Source organism: Semicossyphus pulcher, unplaced genomic scaffold, assembly GCF_022749685.1.
Source record: "Semicossyphus pulcher isolate SPU_LCO1_2020_fin unplaced genomic scaffold, fSemPul1.0.p SCAF_2, whole genome shotgun sequence".
Classification (NCBI taxonomy): domain Eukaryota; kingdom Metazoa; phylum Chordata; class Actinopteri; order Labriformes; family Labridae; genus Semicossyphus; species Semicossyphus pulcher.
This window is the reverse complement of record NW_027211693.1, coordinates 21,013,234-21,038,917: the sequence shown is the minus strand read 5'-3', so window position 1 is coordinate 21,038,917 and position 25,684 is coordinate 21,013,234. Positions and strand designations below refer to the sequence as shown.

The 25,684-nt window shown below is 43.4% G+C and overlaps 1 protein-coding gene across 3 annotated transcripts in view; it reads right to left on the bottom strand.

The window, feature by feature from the left end:
• The window catches only part of LOC138597967 (amyloid beta precursor protein binding family B member 2), a 42,398-nt gene that overhangs the window by 2,758 nt on the left and 13,956 nt on the right, over positions 1-25,684 (bottom strand). For 2 of the 3 annotated variants that reach the window (XM_069669582.1, XM_069669583.1), the window contains exons 9-11: positions 6,386-6,500; positions 3,067-3,142; positions 97-177 (exon numbers count right to left, since the gene is read on the bottom strand). In XM_069669582.1, the coding sequence (XP_069525683.1) occupies positions 97-177; positions 3,067-3,142; positions 6,386-6,500 (272 nt within the window). Of the gene's footprint in view, positions 1-96; positions 178-3,066; positions 3,143-6,385; positions 6,501-22,912; positions 23,074-25,684 lie in introns of those variants that run through there. The other variant, XM_069669584.1, reaches the window with a different exon arrangement.

Below are 25,684 nucleotides of genomic sequence, written 5' to 3'. Positions count from 1 at the left end.
GTGTCTGAGCAGTGAGACAGCGTGTGACAGAAATGATTACAGGATGCAGAATGTATCATGATGTGTGTACAGGTTTCAGCATTAGTTTGGGTTTACCTATGGGACGAGACACAGACGTCATGCCCAGATACAGAACATGAAACTTCTGCACCAGCTCAGTCTTTGGCATGGGAAACTCTGCAGAGAGAAACACACACGCACACACATTAGCTCACAAACACACACGCACAGATTGCCTGCAGGGGATTTTATCACAACAACATCTGATGCAAAGTTTCAAAAGAGAAGTCTACACATGATAATTGGCTTAAAGTAGAGGGATAAACAAACACTGTTGAATATTTGAATATTTTAGGATGCTGTGACATGATTAGGGCATGAAACATATTTTCACATACAGAGCATGCAGGGTTTTCTTCTGCATGAAAACCCAGCTGTGCCTGTTTACGCAACGGCCTGTAGGGAGGAACGACTAGCTGACGCGGTTAATTGTTATGATCACAGGTGTTAGTCACCGGCATTTCAGACGTTGACAGCTATTAACACACCACGCAATTAACTACAGAGGCTAGAGATGAGTTCTGAGAGGGTAAATTTCAAATGGTTTAGTGTTTAATTATACAGTTTAAAGCGTGTTCGAAAAAAGACAAAATAATATGAATTATCTATACTTAAAAGGGCACAAATGAAGAATCCCCCTCATGAATTATTTACTGTGTGCTGCTGGTTCAAGTGCACTCCTGGGAACTTTGTTCTCATTTCTTGTGTCTCAGAACTGTCGACCCTCTAATACATAAAAAAAGCCTGAAAATACTTTGATTTGAATGAAACGTTGAATAATGAAATGCATCACCCAGTTTAATTCCAAATTGCCTCTGTAAAAGTAGCAACTCTTGTCTATTGCGGCTGCCATTGTTGTTATTACTCCTCCTTGTTTTCAGTATAAATTTCCAGAGCATTCGTCCCCCATATTGGCCCTGTTGGGCTACTTGTTCGTCCCCGCATGGTGATCAGTGGTAGATTACTTTTAAACAGAAGAAATGTGTTTCATGTCACAATTTGGTGGATTTAAAGGTCTTGATCATAGACTGTATAAAAAGATCGACGACATGACAGCTCCCTAAAAGTGAAGCCAAAACATTCCGAGCGCCCCCTGCTGACTGGCTGCAGTATAGGTCATAAAGCCCGCCTCCTCCATGTTAACAGATGGGACATGAGTCAAACTATAAAATCTAAATACACATCAAATAAATGTTTCTCAAACATGGTTTCTGTCATCATAGTTAGTTCTTATCATGCTGATTTACAACCAAGTGTTCATTTTTCTTACAAGTTACTTGTTATTTGATGCTGTCAAAAGGATGATTGACAGCTCTGTTCAGTTCCGGATTAGCAGAGTAGAGGAGGATTGGCGAGAGGAAACATAACTAAAACAATCACTACAGTCATTAAAGTTTCCATATCTGTGAATGTCTGCTTCAGACCAACACAAAGAAGCTGTTCTGTGCGGGATCCTTGCTGCTTTTTTCAGTAAGTAAATTAAGTGCCTAAATCCAGAAATGGAAGTGGCCACGGCGGCTCCACCCATCGATCTCTAGTGCACAGCTCTGGCTCCAAATAACGCAACCAGCGCAAGATGGCAGCGCCTATCACAGGGGCTATTTTGGCTTTAAGTTTGACTAATGAGAGTTGATGGAGACGCGTTGTCCATCTTTATATACAGTCATTGGTCTTGACCCAGGCAAGGCTCTATTACAGCTGTAACCCCGCCCACTGTGTGATGTCCTTCAGAACACCTGCACATCTCTCCAGCAAGGTGGGAAGTTAAACCACCGTATGTTAGCAAACACAAGTTTTTTCAGTGGGTGTTAAGTTAAACTATTAGATAAAAAGATAAAGCAGCCCACAGACTTCCTCATTTGAAGTTCAATGCTCATTTTGCACTTTACAAACCCTAATTACTGAATTCCAAAGATTAACAATTCATCATGAGCTCATCTCCATGTGATCGGTATGGACTCAATGAGGGAAATCAATCAGGGATAATGGCTTTTGCCTGGACTCACCTCATCAATGTGCTCCATTAAAACGTCCCTAATATCTCACACATTTAGTGTTGGCTGCTAAATCTCCGAAACAGTGGTTGTGTGAATTACGACTTTGGGTTTTTTTTTTTTTCATTCATTAATTACATATTTAAAGCAGAGCTCAGACAGGCCGTATCCGATGTGCACAGCAGGGCCATTATCCTGCTGCTGGCACTCATCCCAAATCATTTGGTGCTAATCTCCTAAAATGTGTCCCAACACAGGATTGTGCAGCCCCATGTACACTGAAGAGATATAATCCAGACTACAACAGAGACTCTTTTCCACCCAACAACACCTCTCACTGACTGTTCAAATACTACGAGTTCAAGCCTGTTACGGCTCTGAAAGATGTGAAAGATGTTTCACCAATCGACTCTTTGATCCCGGGGTTGGGATGGGGGCTGTGGAGCACCAGGCCTCGCCTCAAAGAAACACTAATTGGGTTTTAATGAGGTCGACTGCCTCTGTAAGTGAAGCACCAATATAGTTCTTTTATATTCTGATGTCGGAGCGTCTTTCCCCCTACGCTCAGCAGATACACACACCAGCTGAGGTTACAGCGGAGGATGAATTGTGCTGGCGCCTTTTCTCTTTCTTCGTTATAATTACTTGGGACTGAGAGGAACAAGCGGTGGGATTTAGCGGAATGGGAAGTGGTGCGCAGAATTGGCGCTGGGAGGATAAAGCTCAGAGATTGTGGAGCGAGGAGTTGTTCTGGAGTCAGCGTTATCTGAGTGTGAGTGAACCAAACACGGCTATCTTTTCTATTAGAGAATGTTCACAGTCACTCCTGGGGCGATAAGGTCATTTAAAAAAATAAAACATACACATGGTTTCAGATGAGCAACGCTGTAATGTGAGACAAGAAATCGCAGCGGGGAAGACGGCACGCTGCTGACACATCCAATTCTCTCATGAGGAAACTACAAAAGAACAAGAATCAAAGAAAATGAAGTGTGTGTGTGAGTGTGTGTACCTTGTAGGGGTACATCGGAGCCGGTCTGGGAGGAGCTGCCAGCTGCAGCCTTGGCACTTTTCCTTTCAGCCATAATCTAGACGAGAACAGATGAAAAAATGAAGGGGAGGGGAGAATAAAACACAAGCAGGATTGGACCAAATAAGAGAAGAAAGGAGGAAGAAATAGAAGACAAGACGGGTGAGAGAAGAAGAGGTAAAGCGAGGTAAAGACACAACAAGTCACAGAAGCGTGCTTCTTTGCAGCCTTATTCAAGTGTAACTCTGCTGCAGAGTCTCACAGTCTGCATGGCCCCTGCACCGAGCTGCTGCACCCTTCCTGCTACAGATACTTGATTAATTGTAGGTGTCATTAATCAAAGTCTGAGGTGAGTCTGCATCTCCGCTCACAGGGGAACATGCGACGTATGCGCGCACACACACACACACACACTCTCACTCACACAAAGGAAGCCCGATCAGCACTCTGCGCAGCTGCAAGACTCGGGTCGCCAAGTTTCTCTGCTGCAGAGAAAAGAAAAAAATACTACTATGTTTAACACAGGTGGTGTGAAGAGTCATGGTCACACACACACACATACACACTCTCCTCCAGTTAGAGGTAGGGGATGTGAAATTAAGAGAAAAACCTTCCTCTCTAAATGGGTCAACGTCCCTCTGAGGGAGAAGATCTGTAGTTTCAGGTAGTTCATCCTTTACAAGGTCACTGCTGACCTGAGGACAAACTGCTTTCTCTTGGTGTACAGAAGCCTGCGCGCGCATGTGTGTGTGTGTGTGTGGCTGTAAATGTCCAGGGTCTTCATATTTTATATATATATCACCGTGATGCTGCAGTGTACATTGGCTGGTGGTAAAATATTTTTTTCATAGCATTGGTTTTCCTGACTGACGTTGACCACTGCACTTTTCATACATATTGAAAAGTGACACAAAAAAATCCCATAAAAAAATCCGACAAACTTCTCTCCTGATTCATAAAACAATATCTGCCCAAAATATCTCCACAATATCTGCACCACCATTAAAAAGAAGCATCTATTATTCAGTAAAGTTTGGTGTCTTTCAGGAAAATTATAAAAGATGTTCTTGGAAGAAACACATCTACTGTATTTTATAAATTCCTCCACAGTCTTCTGGGAATAAGACAACGAGCAGCGACAATTCACCAGGGACCAACTATAGGAGAAATGCAGGCCAGCACACCTACATTTATTTATACAGAGGCCGTGCTGTGCATATATGTATAATGTTTCATTAATGTTACTTTGAGATGATCTTTCATGTCGCTATATGAGGGAAACAAAGAGCCAATAGATTGATGGTAGTGGTCAACCTTCTAAATCCCAGGAGAGAATAAGGAGCAGGCAGGAGACAGGAGAATGAAGGACTGAGATTTGTTTCTGTTTGCAGTCAAAATGTCAAGAATGAAGTCTAACATGTAACATTTTTTAGCCAGGTTTAAGGTTCCTAGATTGAACCATGGTGCAGACGAAGTGGGCCTTCTGTATGGAGTTTGCATGTTCTCCCCGTGCATGCGTGGGTTCCTCCCACAGTCCAAAGACATGCTTTTTAGGTTAATTGGTGACTCTTAGATGCCCGTAGGTGTGAGTGTGAGCGTGAAAGGTTGTCTGTCTGTGTGTGTCAGCCCTGTGATTGACTGGCGAGTACCCCGCCTCTCGCCCAATGACAGCTGGGATCGGCTCCAGCCCTCCTACGACCCTGAACAGGATAAGCAGTATAAATGATGGATGGATGGAGATTGATGGAATCTTCCTATAGATTAATTATTACACTTACTTTGCTTGTGATAGGAAAAAATACACCTGTAACTATGGTAACTGTACACAAAAATATGGAGGTATCACAGTACAACTTTAAAATGACTGATGCACGACAATTAAGAGACAAATATTTCAATACTGTAGACCGGACTGAAATGTCTTCCATGTTTACTAAAACCAGAACAGAACTGAAAAAATACATCACTGATTGAAACTTATAAACACGGACAGCAAAGGAATACAACTTTAAGACCAACCAAAATTAAGTCCAGACTCATGTTTGGCCACAGTTTGGTCCTAACAAGTTACGTGATATGAGAGAATGCAGAACTTAGAGCTAGAATCTTAAATGACTCCAAACTGAACGGTGTCACAATGAGACTGTAAGGAGCAATGCTCAGGCAGAATCAGGTCATTTACCCTCAGAGTAAGAAGCAGAGTGAATCTATGCTGAGCTTGGACAACATAACCCTCAAAGCCCCGGGAGACAACAGCTACACAATGTCAGGTAAACAAGTGTAACATTCTCTCCTGCACGTCTGTTCTCCACCTCATTTTAAATTGAAAAGGGGTGTTTTCAAACTGTCTGAATTTGAAAAAGTCTGAGCTTGTGGCCATCAAGATGCACAAAAAGAGCGAGGATAACATTGTTCTGAAAGAAGCGGTTCTGCTGGAAGCTGTCAGGGCTTTAGACCCTGAGAGGAAAGGAGAAAATTGTAGTTTGAGAAGTGCAGGAGGAATCCCTGTGTGCAGATAATACTAAACACCCAGCCTTAATGAATTCATGGCTGCCGGGCTCCAAGAGTGCGTTTTTCTGTCCCAATTACCATCGCTTTGCTCCCGGACCATTTAACCTTTAGCAAGCAATTGAATTAGAAGTCAAACGAATTTGCCAAATGCTGAAAATTCAACAGTTCCTTATTTTAGTAAGACTTTATTGGCTGCTAATTTTATTCTTACAAATCAATGAAGTCAGTTTATTGTTCCTCTGTGTTTAAATTTATTTCATTTTCATTCAAGCAGAGTGCAAAGACATGAAGCGGAGAGGACAGTTGCTCCTGCTGTCACCTGTGAGTCCTGGAGGTGCATTAGGCTTTCTTGCCATTGAAAGAGTTAAAACACCTCCTCTCTCTCTCTCTCTCTCTCTCTCTCTCTCTCTCTCTCTCTCACACACACACACACACACACACTGGAAACTGTTTTTAAGAAATACTGCATGAGCTCTGTAACCTGAATCTTATCTCCTCCGACTATAAAAGCTCCTAAAACATCCTCTATCTCTCTCCTCGGCTCCCCAGAAAAAGATAAGAGAAACCTTGTCAGGGCACTGCCTCTGTGTTTTTCTGCTGGTTTTTATACAACATGCATGTAGGAGTAGCATCCAAGATTCAACCTTGAAAAGTAGCTCAGGAAAAAACTGCATCAGCCCTTAAACATTTTCTCTCTCTCTTCTCTTCTTCTGATTAAAGCCTGATAGCTCGTTTCAGAGCGGCAGATCAGCTCATCCATGCGGAGGCAGGGGACCGTAATGACACCCACCTTGGAGCAGATTTCGTGGAGACTTGTTGCGATGGCTGCGGCGGGGGTATCACATCGGAACACGTGGCACTTCAGCACCCGCGTGTTTTTGTCTCTCGCCACGTAGGCAAAGTCCCTGAAAGAGAGAAAGAAGGTAACAGTTATCGCACATATCAACAAACAGGTTTCAGCTTCATGCATCTCTGCAGCAGACGTACCATTCTAAAATTGGCTGTGTTTGCTATCTTTCTCTGAACACATTTCCCAGCTGCTCTCGCTTATAGCATGAGGGAAGTGTGTTAGAATATTTTTGGGTCATTGCATTAAATAGGTCCATCACAATGTCCCATCTCTTTGTTGATTAGCAGTTTTTTTTTGCGCCTTAATGCCATTTACTCCATCTATAACACTTTTTAGTTCCATATATCGTATGAGGGCGAGTCCTGATTTATCCACTTAATTTTAATACACAGGATAGTCGCTTGTTTGCCAACAAAAACTGATAATTTTCCTCTCATTGCATCCGGATATTTCTCCTCAGAGAGCCACTTTCGGACATTTTTGCATATTAAGATTAAACAATATTTTAAGGGCTTCAAACACCTCGTCCCAACGGACAACAAGCTTAGGGCCAATATGTGGATGTGATTGCAAATTTGTTTATTACATTCCTTTCAGCACTTCTTTCCACTTTTTATTGGGTTCAATTTTGGCATCATCATAACAGCGAAATATCTTACTTATTACTTTCAACTGCTCCCAGTGATTTTACCCTCCCTCCCCTTGTAGAGATGTTTATCTGAGCTGCTTTTGCATCTTTTCTTCGTTAATCTGTTTGTGTTGTCAGGAGGTGACTCTCTGCCAACATCAAAAAAAGAGTCTGTCCTTGGAGCTGTCGTCTCCCCTGTAACAAAAACTTTCCCACCCCCTCCCAGCTCTGGCCCTGTTTGCGCTGTCAGCTGTTCAGAAGGAAAAAAAAAACATTGATTGGGAGATTTTTCATGCACAAATTAAAAACAGAAAAGACAACAAACTTAATATTACCCTATTTTGCATCATGAAATATTTACCTCTTCTCTTTTTGGAGCTATGCTCTAATTAGCTCACTCATTTATGCTTCATTATTTGTGTCCCTTACAGGCTGCCATACACTGATCTGATGCTGCTGCAGCTCCTTTAACATGTGACACAGTGCTGAGCCATAAACACCTTTCTCAGTCTGCACTCAATCCTGAACTGAAAATAGTGCTTGCCAAATTTGGCTACAATGACACACACAAACACACGCACACACACACACACACACGCACACACACATACATGCACAAAGGAAGGCAGATGTGTGTCAAGATGCCTGAGGAAACAATGTGCCAAAGGCTTCACAGTGGTGCCACACAGCAGAGAGAAATGAGAGTGAGAGAGGGAGCTCCACCGAAAAGGAAACTTTCTGCAGAGAGTGGGAGAGAGATGAAATGCATCTCCATGTGGGAGACACCGCACACACACATACACACACACACACACAAGATGAAAGAGAGTCATTTCTTCCTCATTAACAGGTAAAAGAAGCAGTACAACAAAAGGCAGGAGGGCGTGTTTCCAGCAGGACTGAAATGATTGAACAAATGAGTAAAGAGATAAAGAGTCCAAGAGGGAAGTGAGGACATGCAGGGAAGACGACTGGCAGTGTCACGAGATGCAGATGAAAAGGTTCATGCACACACACAAACACACTCTGCACGCTCCCAAATAACCACAGACACAAACAGAAATATGGCAAACACAGCCGGCGTTTATCACAGCGGGCTCTTTGTGTTTATGAGTCCATTATCCGGCCCGTCTCCTCTGCTTAATTGTGTGCTCACACACTTTGGGTCGATAATGCTCTCCGCCTGTGGCCAGAGAGGAAAGTGCAATGATTCCTGTGTGTGTGTGTGTGTGTGTGTTTGTTCAGGGACATTTGAGCAGTGTGTCACCAAAGCAGCATGAGTGGCCTTGCTTCGCATCCTACAAATGCTTCTTTTATGACTTCTGCACCCTCTCTGGGGGATCAAAACGCCATAAAACAGCATGCAACTCTAAATAGGAAATAGCCTGTGGCCGGCCGGCCTGCCTCGCTGATGATTTAACACCAGTGATTTAGTCCTTCAGTTACTTCTGCTGCACTCCTGCAAAGAGCAACAGTGACTCTGGGCGAAGCAAAGCCACTGATTTGGTGCCCGGTGTGACGGATGTGATTGCACAAGAGGGGGGCGGGCTGAAGGTGGTGGTGGGAGTCTTGACACAACGATTACTGGAAACAATGGAGAAGCACGATCACACTTGAGCACGCCGCGAAGGGCAATTACCTTTCTCTGTGTCCCGGGAAGCAGGAGGAAAGAGAGAGGGTAAGGTGGGGAAATGAGGAAAGGATGGAGGAAAAGGAAGAAATGAGTTAAAGAAAGAAAGTTTAGAGACAAAGTGGGAGAGGGAGGAGAAGGCGGGATAGAAGAAGCAAAGGGGGGAAAAACAAGATCATTGTTAATACACACAAACTGAGTCAGAAACAGATCTTTCACCTCAATCTCGGTCTTCCTGTGAGGTGTGTGTGCGCGTGCGATCTCGATGTGTGCACAGGAGCTCCGTTCTGTGTACTTTTCATTTCACTGGCTTAGTATTCTGCTACATTATGACACAGCACACACACACCTTGTTACTGCAGCTCTCCACCCCCCCCCCCCCCGCTCCCCCATTTCCCTCCACCGTTACCTCCTCTCAATCTCTCTTTCATCCTCCTCCTTGCTTTCTCTCTTTAATCTTCCCGTTCTTCTACTTACTCTGTTTTTTTCCAATCCGGGACAAACCCCACCAAAAAAAGCTGCGACACAGAAGGATTCATATCGACAGTGTAACTTATCACAGCCGCCCTCTGTCACAGTGTGTGTGACGCTGTGTTATCAGGACGACTACAAAGGAGGCTCGGGCTGAATAAAGAACAGAGGGCTGATTCAAACATCCAGCGCCTTTGATTCTTTCATGATCCACTTAGTAACAAGCAGCGAGAGTGTGTGCGTGTGTGTGTGTGTGTGTAGCAGCTGGCAGATTATTTCAAACAGGAATCTTCAGAGTCAGAGCTGCTGCTTCAACTTGCCCTCCAGTCGCCCACGTGCACACACTAACACTCTAATATGGAGAAAATCAACACTCACCACATGTAAATTGGTGGCACGTTTTGTATTAAAATGCCTCTTCTTCCTTCTGTTTGAGTTTCATTCATGATTTCCTTTTGTTACTTCACATCCTGCTCCATTTACGATTCAATTCAGTTTTTCTGTTTGCTGGAATTGGATTTTTTTTGTGTGTCAAAACTCTGAATGTGCCCAAAAGCTGCTGCCCTCATTTAGCTCGACACTACACCCCATTCTTCTCTCGCTACGACTAATTTTCAAGCCGACCTCAGACTGAGAGTGTTGGAAATGTTTTATTTCGGATGGTAGAGCAACATCACATGCTGTTCAAAGCCAGAACAGACTCCCACCTCCCCAGAAACTTCACTCTGCTCAGAATCACGATGACCTTATCTGACTTTGCACAAGACTGAGACTCAGCGAGCTCGTCTGGAATGCATCTATTTCTCTCCGATTAGGGCTTTTAAAAACCCAGACACACCTGAACACTGAACATTTCAAATTCAGGGAAATCAGATTTAATCATACAATAACTGACAACCTTAGTCACTTTTCTGTAGTGTGTACTGTAAGTGTATAGAAACGAGACTAACTGAAGTGTAATGCTTGCATTTATATGGCACTTTACAAGGTTGTTCTACAACAACATTCACCTATCCACTCACACAGGAGGTGAAGACAAAAGGACCTGTCATCAGTGCGCAATAAGCATCTGGGTCACGCCAACTATGAGTTTAGCTGTAGTACAACACAATAAACCACAGTTAGTCCCAACCAAGTACTCTGGTTCCATGAGTGGCGATATAGAGAACAACATCACTGAGACTTTTCACTCCGTGTATCACTCCACCTCAGCCAGGTGATCCGCGGCCTCTTGCCTACGACCGAATCACAGTCGTGCTTATATTCAGTACAACATCACTCCCTCTCATATTGCAGTATTCAGAACATCTGGCTGAGGCGGAGTGATACACAGAGCGAAAAGTCCCAGTGATGTTGTACTATATCAGCACTCATGGAAAGACTCATGTCCAATGAGATTACTTGGTCGGAACTAACTGTTGCTAATACTTTTATTTAACGTGACAACAGACAATGTATGTCTACATTATTCAAACTGGCACCTCTGAATCACACAGCAGACTTCACTGGTTGATGATAAATTAATATTTTGTGATGATAAATTAAAACATAAATGTACATGATAAAAACAGCTGATCTGTGGTAACCTGTAGACAAAGAGTGCAGGAGAATGTTTGTGTTGCTTGGCAACAACAGTCCAGTTTCAGTTAAGCGGTGGAACTAGTTGAGTTGGTGGAGAAAAAAACAATCTGTTGTTTATTGTTACTGTTTACTACTATTTGCCGCTTGTATAACTGTTGTATTAGAGTTATATCACAAGGAGGTTGTGATGTACTGAATATCAGCACGGCTGTGACTATCTACGACCTATTCGCAGCCGTAATGGTATTCAGTGCAACATCACTCCCACTCATGTGACATTGCTTAAGTGTAGTTGATGGAAAGTTGTGAGATAAGATCATTTTGTCCCAGACAGGGGGAATGTGCAGTGCTACAGCAGCTTAAGGTTTCGCACAGCAGTAAAAAGCAGGATATGATAAATAAGTAAACAAGCTAAAAATAAGTAAACAGACTATAACTGGAGCTAAAACCGGATGGAGCGAGAGAGGGGACAGAATGAAAATTTAACCAGCTTATAACCATGACTGTGTGTCTGGGATGTGTCTGTCCAAAACCAGGGATGTTTCAAGGATTTTTGGAAATTCTTTCGTCATAACTAAAGTTGGAAAGTATTCATTCATTTAACTCTTCAAATGTGTATATTCCTCATTGTGCTCTGGTGTCCAGTATGTAATTCTGGTGGGTAATGCCATATTGCTTTTATTCTTTTTTCTTTTGCCTTCAAAAGAGCTTCAGCCTTAAGAAACCCCACCAATGTAATGTTGTTATTATGTCTTTATTACACAGCTGTGTTAAATACTTGATCCTGATTGGTTGATCACAGCATTCCGAGGTCTGTTATTTCTCAATAACAGACTGTTGCTGGGTAGAAGAGATCGTTGCTAGGGTTTAAGCTCTAATCACACAGATTGTGTGGAGGACTAACTGTAATCATATCAATCCGCTGAAAGAAGTCAAGTAAATTTTATGTTGGTCTTTTTATAGAGGAAAAAAAGAAAAGAGACAAAAACAGCGGAAAGCAAGCAATAAAGGTTAAATGATGCAAAAACTGAAGGCTACGACAGAGAGATCGAGACGGTACATGAAGTAAACACTAAACTAAACACAGCATGGGATACGGCGGTGTTTAAAGACGGTGAATGGACGGTTCAACTTGTCTTACTTCACCATCAGTGGAAATGTTTCCATTTAATGTGATTATAAACAGCTGGGTTAGCTTGTTTTAATGTGAGTTACCATTAACCGTTGCTATGGACGCAGCTCTCACTGTGAGTGTTACAGACTATTTTTAAACAGAAAATACGGAAAAGTAACCATTTTTACATGTATAAAATAATTTCCAAATCAATATATTGTGTCAAATAATTGATTTCTTAAGTAAATAGCCCTGTAATAAGCTGGATCATGTAAAGTGAGCAGGTTGTTATCGCGGCAGGGTGAGCAGGACCCCTGAAGGCGTTCCTCCGAACTATACATTATCCCTCAATGTACACTTTGCATATATAAGGTCATTTCCAGAAATATGAAATAAACATGAAATATATGCCCTGCTTGTCTACACCAACCATCCATCCAACCATCCATCCATCCATGGATGGATGAATCAAACAAACTTGATGCAGACCTTTACCCAGGAGACCAATTTTAGCCTCTCAAGAGGCCAATGTTGACATATTAACGTTACATGCATACAGAATGTGCTTCCCTACTTTACATAGTATGTGTCTTAACAGCTTAACATGTCTTAACATGCAGCTGACGTACTCATTTTAACCTGAACCGTGATCTTTTCCAAAACAAGATACTTTTATGCTTTAATCTCACCAAACTGCAACACTAACCACATGTTCCAGGTGTTTGTATATATGTTGTACAGGAGTCTTTGCAATCCTGCCGATTATGTCATTTAGGTTTGAGGTTTGTTGATGCATGTTTGCTTTAATGCAATCTTGTGTAGTTTGTCAAACAAATTGGGAAAAGAACAATTATAGTTTATTCATCATTGATTTTGCATTTTAATGTGTGGCCAGTGATCTGTACGAAAGCAACCTTAGAGAAAGTGTGGACACAATAAGCATTATTTTACTGTGGAGGCAGAGAGGGAGGAGAAAGAGGAGTGAGAGTTTGAGGCTTACTGTGACTTGGAGCTACATTTATCCCTGACCTCAGGTAACAGAGGGGGTTACACGAGGTAGAAACAGACAGGCAGTGAATCAGCCAACATCTTCAGATGAATGACACGTGAACCTCTGAGATGTAGGAAGAGTTTTTTGGCAGGAAAGTGAGGAGACATAGATAAAAATGTCGAGAGAGAGAGAGAAAGAGGAGTGATGGAGGCAGGAAGCCAAGGAGCCAGAATCAAAAGATGGGAGTGAAGCAGAGAGGAATGGGAACGAGGAGCGAGCCTCACTGGGGGTTGGATGGCGGAGGGAGAGGTGGAGAGAGGGAAGGAGAGGTAAAAAGAGGAATAAGATGAAAGAAAGCACCAAAGCAGAGAGACGAGTTAGACTCCCACACTCATGTTGTTCTCTTTCTCTCTCTCCGTGTGTGTGCTCCACATATTTCCAGAGCTGAATAAAGGCTCACTGACTCACTACTACCCATCTCTCTTTGATCCTGATGGCTGTGAGGCCCGGCAGGAGACGCTGCGTGCGACTCGCAGATTAAATTAGGTCACGGCTGAGGATGTATAGTGAACCGGGTCTGAGAGAGAACCGTCAGTGACATCAGACACCTGCTGTAGTAAGAGTAGTAACATTAGCATATGTACGGCTGAATGAAAATCCCACCCTCGCTTACTGAACATGGTTTCAGTTTGTGATCTGAATGCATGATTTTTTAGATCCCCTATACCTGCAATGATTCTCCCATTCATTAAATCACTATACAAGTCTGTCAATAAGCTGTAGAAACATCACATCCTGATAACAAATGTAAAGAGAAAGGAACAATCTATAATGCAGAACGCTGCAGACCATGATGCTGAGGCTGGAGATTGGTATTTCAGCCGTCCTTATACTGGTTTTCTGCATGAAATAAGACTATTGATTGTTAGTGTAGATGAAGGAAAGCTGCAAACATAAGCAGATTTTTCTGACTCATAATTGAGAAATGATTCGTCAGAGTTGATGCAGACTGCAGATGTAATCAGTTGGAGGAAGGGATGGTTTAAAAGCGGTTAGTTGAGCGTTTCAGATTACACAAGGGTAATAAATAATGCTTTATTATTTTACCTACGTAGGTTATACATGGTGCTTTTTTGTACATACTGCGAGTACTTGAACTTACACAAACTTTACTATGTGTGGTGTTAAACCAGTAGAAAACACAGAAAATGGCTTCATAACCATAAACAGTCTCTCACCTAATGATTTATCAACACCATCACAATGTCTTGCATGTTAGCAAAGGTGAGATAGTGTGACAAGGGGGAGGTCAGGCTGGACTGATGGGTGAAACAATTACAGGACACAGGTGGCTGTCTCTGCCCTGTGAGATGGCAAAGGTCAACGGTAACTAGTTCAGATATGCTCTTATTTACGTTACATATGTGATGTAATGCAACCAGGGGTCAACCTCTGCGACTAAAAAACAAAGCCAATGTGGAGGTGTCAAAAACTGCAGGCCACTTGAGGCGTGACTCAATCCCAACACAGCAAAAATCTAATGTATAGCTAAGTTACCCTTTCATGCAACAGAAGCATTTTTTTTTTATAAGACTCTATATCAAGGTTTAAATTATGCATAATCATAATGCGGCCCCTGAGAGTGACAGGTGCCTGCTGATATCTGCTTGGTGTGAGCTAATTGAGTCTCTGAACTTCACAATCTTTAATGGAAATATTTTTAAAAAAGTCAAAGAAGTCATTGCTCAAGTTTTTTGTAAGTGGAATTGTGTTGTTGATTTATCTACAAGCACTAGACAGCAGGTATGCTGCACTTGCCATACCTGTCTTAGTAGCTTGTCTAGTGTTTGTCATTCATTGATTAACTGGCTGTAGTTATTAGTTTTGTGCCCAAACCGATCATTTAAAAATGTAACTCACATGCTTATTGTTAGCACAACAGTGGAGGTCACCTATGACGTTAAAGGTCATCTGACTATTGAGACCATAAGGAAGAAGGTCACCTGAGGACGGTGACCTGACTGTGTCCTATATTGCATGGGCAAAACTGCTGAAATGCAACACAACAAATGACACGCAACAGCTCAGAATGTTTAGACAAAACGTAATAAAGCAAAGTTTGCAAAGTTTCACCGTTCATTCTTACAAAGCCAAAAATAGACACATCGTTGACCCTCGTTGTCTGACATCCTGCGATCAGCTGTGTTTAGGAAGGAGTTCGTTTTTCTTTCACTTGCTTCCAAAGAAATGCAAAACTAAGACAGATCCAGATCTTCATGACAACAGGCGCACTACTTTTGTCCAAAAGGGCCATAACTTTTAGACCCGATAACGTGGGGCAATTACCGCTCTTGAAGATGTTTATTGTTTTGTATGATTTTTGTGTATGAATTATTTCAATAAACATAACAATGTGCAAATGTAATGCTCAGAAACGTAGATGAAACTCTATTTTCACTTATAATTATACAATATTTAACACCAAGTTCAGTGATAAAACACTGTATGTAGATTTACTCCTTCAGGTGTTAAAGTGATGTGATAAAACTTGAGAACCGCTGCAGTAAAAGAGGTTTTTTAAGAGGCAGTGAAAACAACACTAACGTAACTGCTCCCTGGCCGGCTCCTCCGTGCTTTCTCTGCTCGGTAGCTTCCAGTATCACTCAGCAGAGACTCGTGTCCTCTCCTAAACCATCTGTCACGCACACGCACACATACACGGAGCACCGTGGCATCACACACACTTCACACAGACTTCAATTATCAAACAGCTTTACAGAGTGTCTGGGTAGTGCTGGGCGCTATGCTAATGCTCTTACATATGCTAATAGCACAGCCAGATGCTGATTAGAAATGTCTGAGGAGGAAGCTCCTGTGACTCTCCTGTCAGCACAAAGTAGACAAGGAGGCAGCGAGGCCAAGGTGTGTGTGTGTGTGTGTGAATTATGTTACACTTATTGACTGAAACTAAACAGGTAACTGTGTGATTGCTGACAGGGTTGTGCCTTTGGCTTCAGTCCAAGCTGGATGTTGATGTGATCCAGTTTCACAGAGAGATTCAACATTAAAAAGGAAACAACAGCTGGTTGGTGATTTGGAGGAAAGCCCTTTCATCACACTGTAAAGAGAATAACAAAACACCTGGTAGGTATTTTTAGACTAAGCAGCTTTCTCCTTCCAAATTCTTCTTCTTTAAAAAGCAGTGTTTGTGCACCATTGTGAGACTCTTTGTTTAATAAGCTCCCTTAATGCGGCGTAATATCATCTCCACTAAAGCGAAGCAGTAACTTAAAGTAGAATAACATAATCAGCACATAGCAAACTCATAACATTAGCAGCTACGGTAATATTCATCTAAATTATAAGATGCAGTAAATCCAGCTCTCAGTGTAAGTGCTGAAAAATGAAACAGTCCTGTCGTCACAGTTTTTATCCCCGAACTCTGTCGATGCTTTTCTGTAATTCACTTTTTCTGCTGGGAAACTTCATTTGTCCACACTCGATAAACGTTGCCAAACACTGCTGTGAGCGAACCGCTTTTAAAAATGGGACCCCTGGGTGCTGATAATTGTGTTTGCAGGAAACCGCGAATGTAGCTCATGATTAAAGTTAATTGTAGTTTATAGTAATGGAATGTAGAATATGGTGATAAAAGAAAACAGTAAAAGCAGAAAGAAGAGATGCAGAGTGCACACTTACAGAGCCATTAGAGGCTGCGCGGGTCTGCTGACAGGTATCGACTGTGTTTTACACTGCGGCGCTATTGATGATACGTTAGTGTCCACTGTCTGTATTTACAGAGCTGTCTGTAGAGCTCACATGTCCAATATGTTCATTAGAGACGCACCAATACTGGGTTTCTGCGAGTGGGTTTTTAGTGATATTCGATAATCATAAAATCTGATTCTGATACATGGATGAATATTTGCTGAAGGGTTCCTTATATTTGATTTTAAAGCCTTAGATTCCAAAGCCAGAAACGTTTCACCCTCTCAAGGTCACACATGAGCTTCAAATAGGCCCGTATTAAACTTTACCAGAATAACTAAAGACTTGTTTGATCCGAGATAATGTCGAATATTTCTGATTTAACTAAAATAATGAAGTTGAGCAGTAATCCAACTGATCTGTGACATGTGTGAGGTTTGTGGAGATATTGTCTACAAAACTATTTTTATCGGGTCACTTATCTTTCTCATTTCATCTGGGGTCAAAGGTCAACTATAAATTGTGTATTTCCTACAAAAGAATCAGAACCAACAAACAGCACAGTCATCCATTCGTTGATTGATTACAGCCTCTTCTGCCATGAAGAAAATGAGACACAACCAAACTTTATGCTCACCAATCGATTGGTTTGCCAAAACCACTCTGACTTTTTAAACCGCTTTGATGTGCAACTGTTCTGAAGCCTCCAGTTTGGCATTTGGGACATCACAGTCTTGGTTTTGTGGAGCCAGAGGTGACCAAATTTGGACGAGAGGGAGGGCTAGATTGCCACTCCTCTAGGCTGATTGACAGGTTGAGGTGGTAAGTAGACACAACCTAAACTATTGTAACATTACTTCCTGCCTACTTCTGTAAACAACCGCTGTAATATTGTTATTCTATTAGACACATCTCTTGGGTATTAACATATACACTTTATATTTTCACTTATATTTGAGTTGTTTTTTGCATTTCTCTCATTTGTACTGTTTTTTTTTTAGCTATCTGGCACTGTCATTTCCTTTGGGATTATCTTCTCTTATCTTAGTATAACCTGCTTTATAATTTTAGCATTGTCACTGGGGTAATAAATTATAGAAGACGTAGGTTCATTTTCTCATTGACTTCTCAACAATCAAAATTTTTTTTGCAACCAGCTAAGTTCACCCCTGCTTGCTATGAGAAAGAGTGCAGGTTAAAGTCACTTTTTTCTACATCCACTTCTTGGAGGGATCCAGGAGGGATTACCAGCCAGCACGGTGGCTCAGTGAGCTTAAAAGGACCGGAGATATTGATCCGTTGATTGGCAGTAAGATCCACCAATTTATTCAAATCCCTGAAAAGACATACAGTGCAAATCGTCATTTTTATATTAGAGCTTGTGTATTGATCCAAAAACCAGAAGCATGGTGTTTGTTAATGAGCTTAGCTGACTGGTTCCTGTTTCATGCAAAGCCCAAGTATCATCCTCCTGGCTCCAGCTCTGAATCAGAGTAATCTTCAATCTTCTCATGTAATTCCTGGCAGGAGACCAAACTTCCCAAAGCATGCTTCCTTAAATGTTTAACTATTCCTTTAAACAGTGGGGCGGCATAGTGACACAAAAGTGTCTGTGTAGGATTTTGGAGTTAATTTGGATCTCTCTCCTCCGTGCACAGCGGCCCTGCAGTACTTAAAGTCTGTGTGACAACTGAGCGAGGTAAAGCCCTCTGCGACCTGCTGAATTAGTCATGGCCCCCAGCCATTAGGTCTAATGTTGAATGTCTGTGCGTAATTACCTCTCTTCAGCGTAAACGTGTTTACAGCACCAAGATGAGCAGCAAAATGAGCATTCGGGGCCAGAGGGCAGAGCCAAGATGGAGGAGGAGGAGGCCGTCTTTGCACCACATGACACACACTCCCTGTCTCTCTACGCACTCATAGACGAATACAAACACACACATCCTATCACCATATTGCCTAAGGCTGCGAAGAAGTAGGACAAAATCAAGTGGAAATAAAACTAAAACTGTTGTCTGCTGTGTATTAACCAGCACACAACGCTGCCTGTGTGATGTGAGCAGACAGGTGACGTTGTTTACAGCAGAACCTCAGTTTGATTCACCTTCAGCACCTCTGTGTGTCTCTAAGAAAACACACACACGCTCACAGAGTCGATGGTAAAAATGGTGTTTAACTAAAGCAAACCCAGTTTATGTTCACGCAGCTTTGTGACCCAATTCCAAGCGTTCAGAGAGGGAGGGGCAACGGGTGCAGGAATGCACACACACAGCAGCCGTGTGTCAACACTCAGCGCTTTTCATTACATATTTAAGAGCAATGATAGGTGGATGGGTGGGCGAGATGGAGAGACAGGGAGCGTGTGTGTGTGTGTGATGACGGGGGAGAAAGAGGGGTTCTTGGTGGGCGAGAGAGGGAGAAAGATGATGTCCTGCTGTTCCCTCTGCTCTTGATCATTTATACATCACACTGTGTGTGTGTGTGTGTGGAACAGGGGGTTCATGTGTGTGTGACTTCGTACACAAGCGCCAATGTCGACTGAGACAAAGCTTCAGTGAGATGTCACTTCAGCATGACGCCCCCATTCATGTATCTTACTTATGTGTGTGTGTGAGTGTGTGTGTGTGAGATAAAGAGAGTGTGTGGGAGAGATCAGGGATTTGGTGTCGAGTTAACATGGAGTTATGCAGAGCTCTGCTCACAGTGCAGTTGGGATCATACTGTATGCATGTAACCTAATTAGCTGCATGTGCTATAAATCATTATGTTTCAGGCTCTCAGTAATTAGCACTCTCTCCCTCATTCTACCTACCTCTTGAAGTTGGAGGGGAGAGTTTCACATGATATTAAGATCTTTGAGTGCTTGGCTGTGAAAACACCTAATTAAGATTAGGCACAACCAACTGCCTTTAGGTAACCTTGTGCATCCAACACAAGTCTGCTTTTTGGACCGCTCATCAAACGGTGAAACGCCCTAATAAGTCTATTTGAATTCCAGGTTGTAACGCTGTCAGAAGTGGAAAAGTTCAAGGGGGAAGACTTCTTATGCAGGATACTTTGTGTGAAAGTAGATTAATCATTGTTCAGGTTTGGACTGTTGGTCCCATTGCCCTTGGTCCTTTCTTTCACTCCATAGATCCGAAGATTGGACCTCCTTCAACGATTTTCATTGTCTTCACAGTGAACTTCTAAACGGCGGGGTTTAAGTATCATGTAAGCAAGCAGACTCATAAGCCATGGTCCTCCATGTCGCTCACTCTTTCAGATGAGCTTTATTTTGTCCAACCTTTCCGACAAGTCCTTTCTCATTCCTTTTATCTCAGCCAGAACCTCAACTAGCAGGTTGCTAGCTACACCTGCTGCCTCGTTAGCTGCGGCAGAGCTAGCTTCTTAGCAGATTTACTCGGACCTTTGTTTCTGTTGCGCCTACTTTGTTTTTTTTTGTATCAAGACAGACAGAAAAGGCTTATATTCAATTCCTTAACCACTATCAAGAACTTGTTTAATGTGGGTTTACAGTCCACAAGGTCGGCAGCACAGTTGTTAACCTGCCATCGGGTAGGGAGGCAGAACTGGAAGCTGTTCTGGAGCTTTTGATCAGATCACATGATGTGTTAATCAGGTGGGGAGTTTGCCCAGTTGTCAAGGTGATAAAAGTATACTTTTTTTTTTGCCTTAACCGACAGAGAGGACCGTGTTGGAAACAGGGTAAGAGAGAGCGACAAAGGGCTGAGGGTGGGAGCTGAATCTGGGCACCGAGGACGATAGCCTCTGCAGAATGTCGCCAATTACTGCTGAGCCAAACCGGCGCCATAAAAGTATAAATTTGACAGTTAACTTAAATAGTATCTACATGTTAACTAACTCAGATCAATGCACAGACTAAAAACTTTAAAGCATTACGTGCCTTTGCTGATCACTTGATAAAATCTCTCTAAATAAATGAGTTGAAATATGAAGGATCAAACGTTCTTCTGATCACCTTACACCTGCACGATGTGTATAAGCCTTTTTACTCTTTAGGTAGACATTACCCTACGTATCTTCCAATCATCAGGTTTACTTTGTACTCGAGCAGTTCATGTTTAAAGCAATCAGGGTGACTCTTTGATTGTTAGGACTTCTATGTCATTAAGTGACATCTATTTACAATGCACTGATTTGTGAGTTAAAGCTAATCTGACCCTGATCTGCAGACATATATTTAATCATAACCCTGAGAAGTGATAAATGCATGGCTTCAAATCCACTCTGTCAATATGAATTATTAGAATAAAGTGTGATATTGATCCTGAAATAACTAAGAGGTGATTTATTCTGCTGGGCCCGTCGACATTTGAAAACATGATCAGAAACCTCCATCGAGCTCTTCCAGACACGTCGAGTTTTCTAATGTATTCAGCCTGAACGGTCTGCGGCCTCCTCTGTAGTCTGAAGAGATTGACGGGCTACAGGCCGACACCGACAGCGCTGAGTGACCCGCTGCGATCAGCCCTGTACGATCAGCGAACATCAGCATCACCTCGCATCGCTGCCCCGTCGCCACCGGGACCAGTGAGGGTTTTATCGGGGGGAGATTTATCGGCTGGTGGGGCGAGGGAGGGAGGGATCTATAGGGGGAACATGGGGAGTAATCCGTCAGGACGACAGGGATTACAGCAGGTGTGCCTAACAATGCTAATGTAAGAGAGAGAGGAGGAGGAATTGTTTGTGCTTTTTAAGGCCTCTTGTGTACCTGAGTGTCTTTGTTTGTAGTTCTGTGTGCATGTGTGTATCTGACACTGTACACTGAGTGGGGACTCTGCTCCTACCATAAAGACCCTTTAGAGAATGAGGCTATCTGGGCGGCTGGGGTGGACATATCCTGACACGAGCTGCGCGTATGTGTGTGTAGAAGTGGGAGTGATGGATTGTGGGTAGATGTAAGGAGCTGACGTGGAGGAGCGATGACTTGAAGAGAGGAGAGGTTGGCTGTACGGCTCCAAATCGGAGCAGGAGCGGGAAGGAAAAGGCAATCAATCACGTTGGCGTCTATCGAGTGGGTCGAGGTGTTCGGGCTGCGTCCCTGTGGGCCGTCAGAGGGGGCGCGCATGTTAATTACGACGACAAGGGGGGCTTGACATGAGCGGGGAAGCTGGGACGGGCTGGGAGAGCCAAACATGCACATACAAACTCACTGCATGGACATAAACGGAGGTGATCGCTGGAGTGTGTTCAGCGCTAAAATATTAATGATACTGAAGGCTTGCGTGTTCCTTCTTTTCTCTTCACTTCCCTCTTCTTTTCTTCTCCCTTTTCCTCTTCTAAACTCTTTTCTTTTCATTTACTCGCTTATTTTCCCTCCCTCCTCTTCTGCATGCCACAGCTGTCCACAGAAGGTCAACATCGGGGGGAAATAAGTGAGAGCTGTGGGGAATAAGCAAGCAGAGCCCCTCTGCTGCCCGCTAATGAATATGAATGAAATGTGTGTTTGTAGCAGCGTGTTTGCATGTGTTTTCCTGCACTGTGCATTAGTGGGAAAAAAGGATAGTTCAGGTAAAACACACAAGCATCAGCGCTACACAAAGACACTATTAAAGGTGGCACACGCCCAGTGTTGTCACACGCAGAGGGCGAGAAAACAAGCAGCAACTTCCCCCATGATGTTGTAAATCATTGCACACCGGCTTTTTGTTCTTTGCTTAGTGTTTCCACGCTCATCCCTCCTCCTCCTCCTCCTTCTGTTATTGTACACACAAGGAGAGAGAGCGGAGATTTATCACACACACACACCTTCACCCAGGTGTGTATCCTCACATGATGAGTTCAGAATGCAGCGCAAGATGTATGCGTGAAATAGTAATACTTCATCTCTGCAGAATACACACACACACACGCACACACATAAACCGAGTGCACTATCAAACAGCTCCAAACAGCCGTCACACACACACACACTTTGAAAATTCCCTGCAGCACATCCAGACTCTTTAATCCTGTCTTTCTCAATCCCCCTCTTTGCTTACTTCATCCCTCTCTCATTCTTTCACTATCTCTTTTTGCAAACCTGCAGCTGCCAGCCCGCATCCCAAACACCTGACAGCTATCCAGAGAGAGAGAGAGAGAGAGAGAGAAAGCGAAAGAGAGAGAGAAAGTACACAGCTGGAAGTCAGACACAGCAGGAGGCCGGGAAGTAAATGAGTGAAAAAATAAAGGACGAGCTGCGAGGTGCAGTTAGAAATCAGCGGAGGGGAGAGATGGGGGCGACAGAGAGAGAGAGAGGCAGTTATGGATGACTGTAAGTAGATGGATGGATGGATGAGGAGAGCTGGAGCAGAGGATGAATAAGAGATAGAGGTACTCACACAGCCAGACATCCTCGCTCCGATACAGACGACTACTTCCCTGCCTTGTTAGCTCCTCAGCCACGGTGACATTGCTACAGCCGGGGATGAACCTCCTCCCGTCTATTTTTCTTCCTCTTCTTCTTTTTTTTTTTAATCCTCTAGGGCTCCTTTCCCCCTTTTCCTCCCTTCCCCCCCTCTTCTCCCTCTCCTCCTCCTCTTCCTCTTCCCTCTGCTACACCTTTCCCCTCCTTATCTTCCTCTACGGTCGGCTTCCTTTGCACCTCTCTCGCCCGGTCCGGAGAGTCTCCTGCAAAGTCCTGCTGTGTCCTGCTCAGTGCGAGCAGGGAAGCCTGCGCTGCCTCTTCCTCTCCCACCACTCTCTCTCTCCCACTCTTCCCCCCCCTCCACCCCCTCCTGCTCCCTCCTTGTTTGTCTTTGAGAATCCTCTCCTCTTCCTCAGTTGCTGCTATCTTTGTCTCTCCCTCGCTTGTCTAACTGAAGCTGAGAAAAAAAAAAGGGAAGGCTTACATCCCGCTAAAGTCGGGACAAAGAAAGAGAGGCAGAAAGAGGCGAAGCTGTGCAGCCAATGGCACGAGAGAGAGGCAGAAAGAGCGCTGGAGACAAAGAGTAGAAATAGCACAAGAGCGTTACAGACAGAAAGAGGGGACGGAGAAGTGGGGGAAAACACAGACACACCCACTCATTCAGCATCACACACACACACACAAGCAGAGAGCTCCACATATAGACCTATGACTTCATCAATTCAAGCCCACGTGCAGACACACACACACATGCACACACACACACAGGTGTGCACGTAGACGGACTTGCTGAGTGCTCCAGATTTAGCCTCATGACTTCATCGAGCTCGGCCCCCCCCTCTCGCTTGAGAGACAGGGGGACTCATTCATATTGAATCAGGAGAGAGAGAGAGAGAGAGAGAGAGAGAGAGAGAGGGAACATGCAGGACAGGACGGGGAATATTCCTCAGATAGATGGAGAGAGAAAGAGACAGGAGACAGAGAGAGAGATGGATGGAGCAAAGGGAGCTTTACTTGAAGATATCCTCCATGCGTGCTGAAATATCCTTTCTTTAGCTCACTGCTTCTAATTCTGCGCCTCCTTTCATCCCTATCTCTCCCTTTTTCTCTGACACTTTCACTTCCTTTGTATAATCAGACGGATCTTTTTTTCTGTCTTCATGCCAATCACCAGCTCCAGACAACCAGAACCTGTCTGACTTTAAACACACACACACTGTCGAGGCAGCTTTTCTACATGTAAGCCCGCTGCTTCTGTGTTCTCCGAGCCGCTCAAACACTCCGCAGCTTTGAAGGACTCACCTCCACTTTTCTACAAGATTTATGAACCTGACAAATTGACAGCAACATCTCACAAATCCTGAAGTCCGTTATAATATCCCCAGCATGAGGCAGACGTACTAAATCACCAGCCCACTCGGCTCATATACTGAATAATACAAATAATAATGATAAGCCTTTCACATTTGATTCACTGACATACACTGAACCCTGTGGCTAAAGAGAAGCTAAATCCACCTACACATGAGGGGGCAGACACATTATGTCAGCAATATCATGATCGCCTCCTTATACATGATGCAAAGCTCTCTGAGGAACGTAGTCACACTACATGGGTCACTACACTTACTCCAAATAGTCCAGATTGTAAAGGTTTTGTGTGTCTGATACACAGCATGTTTAAGACGGAGGAGATGATAATCAGTCGTTAAAATAATGCAACTTTTTAAAACTCAGGTTAAATGTGATTACTTAAAGGAGCAATTCGCCCCCGGAAAAAGCCGCTGTCAGTCAAAGCTGCTGTTCTCTGTAATCGATAGGAGCAATAATATTTGAACTTGGTGCCAAAGCTGTGGAGAAAGTTGTACAAACAGCTCGTGGTTTCGCCCATTCTACATTCCTACAACACCCAGCGTGCATTGCGCCCCTCCCTCTGAAAGTACCGGCCCAGCGAGAGACGCTGGAGTGAAATACTACCGTTTCGCTGCAGAAAATGGCTCAGAGCGGGACAGAGTCCGAAATACGTCAAGAATATACCGGTGGATCGTGTAAAAAATCTTCAGGCCTGCAGTCTACATTTCAAACCTGACGATTTTAAATGAGACATGACATCAGAGGCGGGCGTCCTAGATTGAGTAAGTGTAATTAAAGAAGCGGATCGCGTCCTCCAAAGGCACAGAGCCAAATTGCATTTTGGCATTAGCTCCCCATAACAGCTTGAGAGGACTGAGGTTGAAAATCGGTGAACTGGCCCTTTAATGGACCTGGCTTTGTGGCCCTGGCTATAATTGATTGCTGTTTGATAAAAATGTTGCCCACACCAATGAAAACAGCTCCTGACATAAAGCAAAGATGGATGGAGGTATCAGCATGCTTTAGTGTACCAAGTTGCTCTATAGCAGCTGCATGCACTGACTTTGATTATAGTGCACTCTAGTGGCAGGACTAAGCTACTCCAACCTCTGGAAAAAACATGTTCTCATCTCAAATGCACACAGGCAAACACACCTGGACCATCCCTCTAAAAATGCAGAACACAATAAAACTGTTGCTGCATATAAAGGAAGTGCATTGTGTTCTCGCAGCATCTAATATCGTCTAAATCATACTTGCAGCCGTGGCACAGGCACAGTGTGTCCAAAGTCTTGAGATGACTGCAGACTTTAGTGCGGATTTTAAAGTGCTGCTGTGAGGAGAGGATGACAAGAGTGGAAGATGTAATGCTCTAAGAGAGAGAGGGAGAGAG